General features: G+C 37.2%; 1 protein-coding gene across 1 annotated transcript; it reads left to right on the top strand.

Annotated features, from left to right (window-relative positions):
- Positions 1-8,630: 8,630 nt before the first annotated feature.
- On the top strand, positions 8,631-9,806 carry TENT5D (terminal nucleotidyltransferase 5D). The gene has a single exon (XM_062584805.1). It carries the CDS (start codon positions 8,631-8,633, stop codon positions 9,804-9,806), a length of 1,176 nt encoding a protein of 391 aa, XP_062440789.1.
- The last annotated feature ends 1,454 nt before the right edge of the window (positions 9,807-11,260 follow it).

Here is an 11,260-nt window from a genome sequence, read left to right on the forward strand (position 1 = left end):
AACTTTGAGAGCAAGTCAGGAACATGCATTCATTCAATTAGGAGCCCATGATGAGCTAGAAAGCAAATGAGAGCTGCAGACAGGTCCTGGCATAGCAGGGCAGAGTGACAGAAAGCCAAGTACTCGGCTGCTGCTGGTAGAAAATAGCAGTGACATGAATCTGAATTCTGTAGCATGGTGTAAAAAACCCACAATATTTTTCATAAAAATGAATAATGCAGTCCATATGTCCCTGGGCTATTATTTCAGGTTTTGCTGCAGATCATGCATGTATTTACACTAAAGTCATACTTTCAAAGTTATCTTTAATCAGAAGCCTATATATTTTCAGTATAAAAAATGAGGTTGTGGAGCACTGTGCTGCAGCAAGGAGTAAATTTGCAGCTATACCAAATCATACACTGTACAGCGTCCTGCCTGTGCCAGTTTAGGGAACCATACGTAGATACTAGGAACTTTGTAGGAGGGATACTAGAATGAGAGTCTTTGAAGAAAAGCCTAGAAAAAGACTACCTAGCTATCAGCACGTCTTTGAAATGAATAGTAGATGCAAAAACGTGCTTTTGTGATAGCGCACAAATACTTAAAAAAAAAAAAAAATACAGTTCCTGCATAGCCAGTCAAATGGCCATTCGATACATGGAAGTTACAGCAATAGGCTGAATCCAGTGCTTACTGTGAATGAACCAACAATCTAGTTTGCCAAGAAACAGGAACTTCCTGTGATCTGCCCACATTTTAGAAAGTAACTGAAAATATTTCCCCATTTATAAAGTTTAAAGTTTAGCTGAGTTGCTACTGGTTCTAATTCTTTTTTTGTATGATTCCACTATATCCCTGCTAATTTGCAAGTCTATATGTAATATTAAATTCTTTAATCCCATAGAGAAAATAGCAAGATGTTAACATCTTCGCAGAGGATTAAGTATGACCTGAAACCCAGAGTCTCTCTAAGCAGTCCTGTGCCTTTCTGCTGATAGCTTTCACCTTATCATTTGTGACTTAAAAGGCTATTGTTATGACTGCAGGACTGCCAAGTCATAATGCATGATTTATTATGTACAGCAGGTGACTAGTAGTTAACATTTATCTGAAAAAAGAATTGTTTGTTTTTTTTTTCTTGCAGCTTTCCCTGGGAGGTTCATGCTTTTATCGGTGACAAGATGACAATTCATATTTTTACCAAAGGATCCAGTGAGTCATCTTATTAACTCCACTGAATTACACGCTTGGCAATAGAACTGCCACGGTAAGTCTGTGGGATTTTTCATTCTTCCTGGAACCATTACTCAGGAATTAGCCCGTAGTATAAATTTAGTAGTACAAATAATAATCTTTACATAAAGCAGTAGCTTCTCAGTGATGACCACAGTCCAAGATAGACCAAATATTGTATAATACAGTTTTAAAAATATTATTACTAGAGCAACAGGATAAGACAGACTACACCACAAACCATGCTGTTTACTAAGGCATGTTTTTTTGAATGTGGATACTCTGTATGAAGGACCACATGTGTTGTGGGAACTGGTACAAAGCCATAGTAAATCTGGCCCTGAGAAGGCTGCCGTGTGAATGGGTCCACGTGCAGCTAGGAGCAAGTTTACTGCTTGGCATGATGGAAAAATTTGGCATCCAAAAAGAAACACTTTCCAGGATGACGTAATGTGGATTATGTATTAGTATTGATTGCCCAAAGCAAGCTCCTTATTTTGTCCCTCCTGCAAACTCAGATCATCTCTCCAGTATCCTGTAACATTTCAGTAGAAGTCCAGGCCACTCAGGATCTTTTCCAGCTCTGTGGTGCAGAGCATGGCTGCCCTTGTGCTGAACTGTTCTGCAAATTGAGTTCATTTGGGAGAAGGGGCAATGCAGGCTGCTGTATGACTGTGTTGCTTTTCCTTGTGTCTAGCTGGAGGAAAGGTAGGATGCAGTTTTTTTGATAATGCCTCTGATGCTCTTCTGTTTGCTTGTTTTGTCCTTGAAAGCGATATTTTGTGGCACCGTCCAAGCAAACTGCTTTCTGCTTAAGCATATTTGCATGCCACACAACTTTATCTGACAGTAGAAGAGCGTATGACCTTGAGTTATTATTTGTTATTTCAGGGTAACTAGATGGTAACTGTATTGAAAACTTATGGCAACTCATGCGTTATCTCATGATAACAGGATAAATAAACAGTCTCTTCACTGCATGCATTAACATTAATGGAGGAAAAAGCTCATGAAAACCACTGTTAAACTAGTTTAAATGTGACCCTATTTAGGATGCTGCAGATACTTTGCTTCTTCTACTTCTCTCATGCACATTTAAATTATAACTAGGACTCCTTCCATATTTGATATTCTTGTCTTCAAAGCTGCAGCTCTGTCAGCTGCAGTCCTTAAGTCAGCGAGCATGCAAAATACTTTAAATGCCTGACTTAATAGAGAAATGTGTCTTTCAATTAGAATAAAACTTAAACAAGAAGCCACAGAAATAATTAGCAATGTGTATAACGTGTATGTTGCAGATCTAAGGGGAGAATGCAATAGTTACTTTGAGCATCTCTGGAGTAAACTCCAAATGCAAGACTACTAAAGTAGCTTAAAAGACATTTTAGTTCATCTGTTAAAAGTCCCCTAGCAGCTGATTTCAGGTGCAGACAAAGGTAAAGACAACTGGAGCATTAAAGTATTTAATATAATTGTTGTAAAACAGACAAATCAGGAAGTAGATAAAAGCAAAGGGAAGAGAATGGAGCTAACACAGCTGCACAAAAACTATTTCAGATGTGTTCTGCTTGAGAATGCTAGCACATTATAAACCCTTTGAAAATACACTGAAGCAGCATTATAGAGTATATAAAAAGGGAATGTTAAACAGTTTATGTGTAAAATGTGAGCTAAATTTGATGAGAATGTCCTCTAGACTGCAAGTATCTGTTTCTATGAAAGTTGAGTGGAACATTAAAGATGTCATTAGCCTAGCAGGTTTTCTCGATTCAGATGTAAAGCTAGATCTGCTTTTATTTTTTTGGGTGAAGCTGGTGTATGGCAGAATGCTAAGAGTTGGTTAACTAAATCTTTTGTCATTGTAAAACCAAAATCACTTCCTGCAGTAAGAGTTTGGACCAAACTCTACTGAAGAAAATGAAAGCCTTTGATTTCAGGATATCAATAGCAAGAGTGTTTTTAGTGACCCCACATTTCCAAAACATTTTTCAACCACGTCACCAGCTGAAGCTGACCTTTGAAGGGCAAATTAGAACTTGAATAAGGGAAATACTCTTCTAGCCTTATAATAAGAATGGTATATCACAAAATATGACTAGATCTGATCCATCTTATTCTGTGCTTCTCTAGCCAGTATGTTTAAAGAAAAACACCCTGAAAAGTATTTTTCCTCATTCTTTTATCTGGCAGAGATTTTAAATCAGGCAGGATTCAGAGTCCTATATAACTGTATATTATAATTATAAATTCCATCAACAAAGAACTAGGAAAAAACACTAGGAGAGAGTTTTGGTAAATTACAAATACTGAGTAAGTGCAGAAAAAAACAACATTTCAATACATGCTTTCAAAGCCTATTTGTTCCTTTCATTGTCATGCTGCTTGTGATTATGCATCCCTCCATTTGTCCACAGACTTCAAAATGGGAAAACGCTGAATGTAAAACATATGAAAAGACGTTAGATATCATATGGAAGAAATTACAAAACCTGAAATCTTTGACAGTGGGCAGCAGGCCAGACCTAAGGAAGGCTGGAGCAGGGGGGTGCAGATGGAATCCGCTCTCAAAGTCAGCCTCACATACACAGTTACCCTTAATAGCACAAAGTTGCTGCTGCTAGCAAAGGGGCAGTGAGACAGATCAACCTTCAGAGAGTGTTCTCCATTGACTTGTCCCTTAATGTTACCAGTCTCCAAATTGACCTGACAGCTTGGTGGAGGACATGTACCCTGGTCCCTAGGTGTCCTCCAACATGTAGGAGTCTGACAGGGTTGTTCCCTCAACTCACGGTCTCTTCCCCATTAACCAAGCCAATCCATGCACCCATTCATATTTGACTTCATCTAGCTGCTATGGTTACTTGCAGTTTGTTGCTTTCCCTTTGTCACTTGTCTGCATAGCTTTGCACAGTGCTTTGATTAATTACAGCCCCAATATATCTGCTGATTTATTGTAACTGAGGCTTTCTTGCAGTAACAACTCCTGACACCAGTCTGAGCACCTCAGTAAATAAATTTGCCACTGCTTAAGAATAAGGTTCCTAATGCCTGTCAAATTGCCCAGAAATTGTTCTTTTTGCCAACATGTTTAAGGCAAAGAAGAAGTCAAAGTTCATCTAGCAAAGTGCAGGTTATATACTGGATATATAACTGGAAGCAAATTAAAAAAAAAAGTTTATCTAGGTCTATCTAAAAATTAATTATGTTCTTGACAACTTCACTGGCTTTTTTCCTAGGACATTTTCTGTACTTGTCAAAGACAAAGTCATTATTTCAGCACAGAATTCTTAGGGTTGATCTCAAGACATTTCTTGGCCATTAACGTTGAGATTCTGAACTCACAAAGCATCACCTCATTCTCCAGGAATCACTTTGGAGGAATGAAACTTTGAGGTAGTACTCTTAGTGCAGTAGCAGAAGTTACCTGATTTGCCTTCAGTGCCCAAGAAATATTTAATCATGTTTCCTTTTCCTTCCATTTTTCTCAATCTTAATATATTGCAATGAAATCTGCGTTAACTGAAAACGTGACAATAAAGGAAGCATTCCTAACTTTATTCAGGGCTACTTCATCTTTCACTTTCAGAAATATTTGAAGGGGTCCCTGGGCTAAAAAAGGTGATGGAATTGCAGCATTTCCTTCCTTTCTTTCTTCTGTTTTCTTTTATATCACAGCATTATTCTTGAAAGCCCTTTTAAGGTTTTGCAGTATCAGACAAAGCATATAACACAGAAGTACTGCTTCTACAACAATTGTGATGATGCAGAAGGTTTCTAGTAAATCATATGAGCCAGTCTGCCATAACCAGACATGCCAGTAACACAAATGACAAACGTGGTAGCAAAAAGTTTATACCAAGTGCTCTCCTCCCAACTTTCTCACTCCACCCATTGTTTTGCTACTTCCAAAATTCACAGTATCTTTCTGTAACAGCCATTTTTGATGAAACACATTATAAAAATGTACTGGGATGTCAGAAAGGCTATGAGGAGAGGATAGAAGCTTTTCATATTAGTAGTTTTTGGTAATAAAGGAATAAGCATGCAGTTATAGCTAGGTAGGCAGTCCTATGGATGTCCCTTTTGTATCAAATGCCATATCTTCTAAATATCTGCAGAAATGTGTGCATATGTGTGTATTTACAAATATGTGTGCCTATAAATGCTTACAGATTTATGAGTATATGTGGAGTTACATACTACATAAACAAGCAATGCCAGGCACAACTCAGTTGTGCCAGAATTACAGGATTGAAAGACCTTCAAAATTCTATTCAGTGGCAATCAAAAAACAAACATTCTGTCCTGATTCTTCAGTGTTTTTAAGCATATGGTTAACTTCAAGCATATGGCAAGTTCCAGTCTCTGTAACGAGGCCAGAAAGGTACTTGCAACGACATATGTTCTTGATTAGCTTACTTTGAATCTGAAACACTAGTAACTATGTGAAAAATGGCTTAGCACTATTTTTGAGCAATTTATCTGTTCACAAGTTACTTGCAGTTACTAAAATGCAATATATGGCATCTGAAAGCAAGGGAAGGAAAATACATGAGAACGTATATGTATAGTCAATACTGATTAAGAATCAGTATTATACACTTTACAGTAGTGTTACTACTCAAATGTGTTCATTATTCAGTATGATTTTACTTCATTTACTACTCTTGAGCTTTAGCTGAAAAAATGTACTTTATCCTGAGCAGAAGCATCTGTTGCTGCATCAGTGATTTGTGTGCCCTGTTGTCATACATCTGAGCGTTACTTCTTTTCTTTACCCAGCTAGTGAACCACTGAACTATTTCAGGGCATGTGTGAAAACCATGTGGGGGTCACACCTCCAGTCAGTTTTCTTCAGTCAATCCAAACTCCATCTTTGCGTCCAACCACATGGGAGACACAGATTTCTTTAGGCAGAGATCTTGATTGCTTCCTCCTGAGAAAGAGGCATCTGGTCTGGCAAACTGTCTTACACACGTCCTTAATTTGAAGTGCAAAACATTTCTTTTAAATAGGACACCCATATACTTAAATGTAATTATATCTCCATTTTGTACTATGACTGGGATATTAATCCCTTTCTACAGAGCAGAGGCTGATTTTACAGCTGACTACTGGGTTATAGCTGAGTTTGAGAAAACAAACAAACAAACAACATAAAACGAAAATAAGATTTTACAAAAATTTTGCTTAGTAGTGGAATAGGAGTTCTTTTTTCTTTTACAGAATAAGATAGCTATGTTTTAAACACTTTGCATGTGTCACTGAACAATGATTTTTCTCTCCTAAGCCATCAGCAACTTAATATGTCAGCTTAATATATTATCCTTGCTGCAGTGAACTCCCACAAACCTAGAAGAGTTTTCATAGTTTTTGGTGGAAGACAGATTCCAAAGTTCAGTGCCATGATATAATTGCCATCCCGCTGGGGAAAGTATTCAGGAATACTGTGATGCTTAGATTTATATTCCTTTTAGGTGCTCAGGTAGAGTGTTTCAACAGCAGTTGCAAAAATCCCTTTACTGTGTAATAGTTGACATGATTGTAAAATAAAATTATTTTCAGCTTAACTGAAGTCTCTCTGAACAGAGACCCAATAGAAATATTCTTTAAAACAAGCCTAGCTAATACATGCAATGTTACAGGAGAAAGCAAAATTATAATATTTGTGCAGAAAAATGAAATTCCTTCCAGTAATCAAAGTCATTTTCAGTATCTACACCTGCAAATACAAAGTCTCCAAACAGCTGTCTCCCATGTGTAGAGAGATATCAGTTAGTGACACTGGATAGTAAAGAAATGCTCAAAACAACTGTATTAACTAAAGGCTTTTTACTCCCATGAGTGGTGAAGAAAGGTGTCCATAAATGCTCTTTCTTTCACCTGTTCCTCAGAGCGGCAAATGCTACTTCAAACCCAGCATGCTGAGGCATGGCACCAAGTGCAGAGGTTAATTGAAAAGTTATCAGTAAGTTGCAATATCTACCTATGAGTTATGGTGTGATTTCTGGAGCAGTAATGAAAAATGGTGTGATAGCATTCAGCAGTAAAACTTTTTGCTTAACAATTTGAGCAATAACTAGCCCAGGAGAACTGAGAAAGGGATACATCTTGAAATAGTACTCATGGATTTGGAGAAATTTTTATCCCTCTGAATAGAACAGTTCCAGTTCTGTAACATGGACATTAATGTCAGGAGACAGTAGTGTTAAGATGCACATATTTCAATACAACATTGGCATCTAATGCTCACCTATGTTTTTCTTTTTCATAGCTCCTTAAATGCACTTCTTATTTACTTAATTACTGTAATCACTCCTAAGTATGTAATTGTATGATTCTACTTAATTAAATTCATAATGTAAAATTAAAGCGTTTAAATTCCCATTACAAAAAGAAATCATTAAAATAAAGTTTGTATATGTTCAGTTATGAACATTTGAAAACCACTATTGTGGCATTTGCAACATATTTTTCACATTATAAAATTTAAATGAATTATCCATGCCAAGGCCTAACTGCCTTCTGAATATGATCTGAAGATAAGATAACTTTAAACTGAGGCATTCTAAAGCTGAACTTTATCCCATACCTTTTACAGGAACTTCTTTATAGGCTGTCTTGGGAGATTTTATTGTATCAATGCAGACTGGAAGTGGGTTTTTTATCAGTTCTGCCAACTATAACTTCCAGCACTGGTATATTCCTGTGAGAGACTTAGTTAGCTAGAAGAAAAAGATTTTGTCTTGAGAAAGAATGTGGAAACAACTTAAGAATGATCATCTATCCAGTTCTTAAGCCATAAAACCCAATATTAAGGGATGCACACATACAGATGAGCCCTACAGGCTAAAGTACATTCCAAGCATATCACAAGATAAACAGTGAGTGTGTTGCATCATTCTTGATTTTTAAAAATAATTTCCTGGTCTTCCAGTAACTCTTAAGTATGTAAGTCACTGAAGATAGAGGCAGATTTCCAGACAGGATAGACAGAATTGAATTTGCTCATTTTGCTTATTTTGGCTCTTCACAGTGAAATTTACTTGGAGTTTCATTAAAACCACCAGGTATTTCATGTTATTAACCTTTGAATAATTTTAAATGAAATCTGTATGGTTTACTACATTTACTTTGAGTCATAGATTATACAGTAACACAGTAGTTTCTCAGTAGGCTTAAAATCCAACTACATTAAAATTCAATTAAGAGCCTGTGACAAGTGCAGTAGTTGACTCAGAGAGTTAACTTGTGTTGTATTTCAGTGTAAAATGAACTGCTTTGTCACTGCACCGAGGAGGTAAGATATGTATTTGTCATAACATAGTAAAATGTCAACTGCTCTTGTATTTGAGCAAATTCTAACATTTTCCTCTTAATTTTTGTTTCTCCTTCATTAGCCAACTGACTTCACAATGACTGAGGGCTTAGACCACAGATTCAGTAGTCTCACCTGGGATCAGATTAAAATTCTGGATCAAGTATTAACTGAGGTAATACCCATTCATGGAAGAGGAAATTTTCCAACGCTGGAAGTAAAACCAAAGGATATCATTCATATGGTAAAGGAACAGCTCATCAAAAAGCAAATCAATGTTCGAGATATCCGCCTGAACGGTTCAACAGCTAGTCACATCCTAGTAAAGCAGAATGGGACAAGTTATAAGGACCTAGACATCATTTTTGGTGTTGAACTTCCAAGTGAATTCGAATTCCAGATTGTTAAAGAGGCAGTCCTAAATTGCCTATTGGACTTTTTGCCAAAATGTGTTAATAAAGAAAAAATCACTGCTCAGACCATGAAAGATGCCTATGTACAGAAGATGGTCAAAGTCTCCACTGACCATGATCGCTGGAGTCTCATCTCACTGTCAAACAACAGTGGCAAGAATGTAGAATTAAAATTTGTTAATTCACTCAGACGGCAGTTTGAGTTTAGTGTTGACTCCTTCCAAATAATACTGGACTCCATATTAAGTGTTTACAGAGAACCAGACTGCAAACTGACTGAAGACTCTCACCCCACAGTTATTGCAGAGAGTATGTATGGAGACTTCAATGAAGCAATGGACCACTTAAAGTACAAACTTATTTCCACCAGGAACCCTGAGGAAATCAGAGGAGGCGGCCTTCTGAAGTATAGCAATCTCCTGGTTCGTGACTTTAAGCCAGCAGATGAGGCTGAAATTAAATCTTTAGAACGCTATATGTGCTCCAGGTTCTTCATTGATTTTCCAGATGTTGCTGAGCAGCAGAGGAAAATTGAGTCATACCTGCGCAACCACTTCATTGGGGAAGAAAAAAGCAAGTATGACTACTTGATGACTTTGCATGGAGTTGTAAATGAGAGCACAGTCTGTCTCATGGGACATGAACGAAGACAAACTCTGAATATGATTACAATTCTGGCTTTAAAAGTACTTGGAGAACAAAACATCATCCCAAATGCAGCCAATGTAACATGCTATTATCAGCCCGCTCCATATATCAGTGACAGAAACTTCAGCAATTACTACATTGCTCATGGACAACCACCTATCATCTACCAGCCATACGCATTTCACATACCAATGCAAAGTGGCATGGTTTAGTAACACAGTAGCGTCTTCAGCAGTTACACCTCTCTCTCTCTTCCCAGTTCTCTCCATAATAAAGGCCTCATTAAAACTCATTTTATCATCACTTTTGATTTCAGGACTTATTTTTGTGCAAGTTGCCAATGTTACTTGGTTGGTCAATGCTGAAATCAAAATTAAGCAGATCACAGAGTATGTGAGATTACTATCATTATTCCTGATGTATTTATATCCCTAAATGTGTTTGGGCTGTACTTTTCTTTTGGACAAGAAGAGATGCATATAAATTATTTTGATTTTATAAGATGAAATGCACTAAATTCTAGGTTCTAAAAAAATTCTTAAGCAGAATTTAAATAGTGAAAATGAAAAATTATGCCAATAAAATACCTCTCAGTAGAAACACCTGATTATAAAATGATAGTGTTCTGGATACATTGAACTGACATGATCATCCATCAGTTATATCAATTCATTTCCAGGAAAATTTATTTTCAGCACATTTTGAAAATATGCATTGGTTGACTGTCTCTTGGTAGACTGAGCTGTGCTCTGTAGGCTCTTCTCTGATCACTCTTCAGCTCCCATTAGAGACTTGAGGTCATGGACCTTGCTGGAGTATTGCTCAGTGACGGTTAGTAGAAAACATCCCTCCCAAGAGCAGACTTTTCAGAGTATCCAAAATTTCCACTGCTTTGAGTGAGAGATTTGGCTGCTTAAGTCATGCGGTGTTGGACCCCAGGATCTGACTCACAGACCGTGAAAGTTCTGTGAGCTGTAGCTATTCTGATTAACCTGAAAATCTGATTGTCCTGAAAAACAAGGTAGTAGAATGACGAAGGTGAAAATTGAGCACATATAGAGGCTTTCTAGCTATTGTTAATTTGTACTTAATCAGAGATGTTTAAGTGCATAATAAATAGAGTCAGGAAAGAAAAAAATACACAGCAAAGCCGAGGGATGCGTTATACTTCAGTGAATTAAAACAAATTCTTAGTAGTGGCATTTGAAAAAATGTTTTATACTAGTGATGTCCTGTATATGTTTAGATATCTGCACACATACACTAGTAGCAAGTGAAAATCTCTCTTATGAGCAGGAAGTCAAACATTAGTTACAAGCTTTTGTGTGTGTGTGTGTGTGCCTGTGTGTTTACCAAAGATAAGTTTTAAATGTGTCACATAAGTGCCTCTCTGTGCTGGTTGTCCCACAAAAGCTGTAGTGCAGCCTGCAATCATCATGCTAGACAGCTCTTGAATTAGAAAAGGGTAAGTGAAATATATGCCCTTGGTACTCCACCTGTGAGTTACAAAGAGTTTAGTTTGTACTGTTGAAATCAGAGATGTGCACTGTTTCCTTCAGTAAGTGCAGGTTTGAGACCGGTGGCTCTAAGGCTGAGCTCCCTGAAGCTCCTGTAGGTTAGGTGCCAAATACAGTGCGACAAAGCTAGAACAGCAGTGAAAAGACAT

Source organism: Rhea pennata, chromosome 11 (genome assembly GCF_028389875.1).
Source record: "Rhea pennata isolate bPtePen1 chromosome 11, bPtePen1.pri, whole genome shotgun sequence".
NCBI classification, from domain to species: domain Eukaryota; kingdom Metazoa; phylum Chordata; class Aves; order Rheiformes; family Rheidae; genus Rhea; species Rhea pennata.

Bases quoted from the DNA above. Each gene is read 5' to 3' on its own strand.
- TENT5D (XM_062584805.1), top strand. From the start codon at position 8,631: ATGACTGAGGGCTTAGACCACAGATTCAGTAGTCTCACCTGGGATCAG.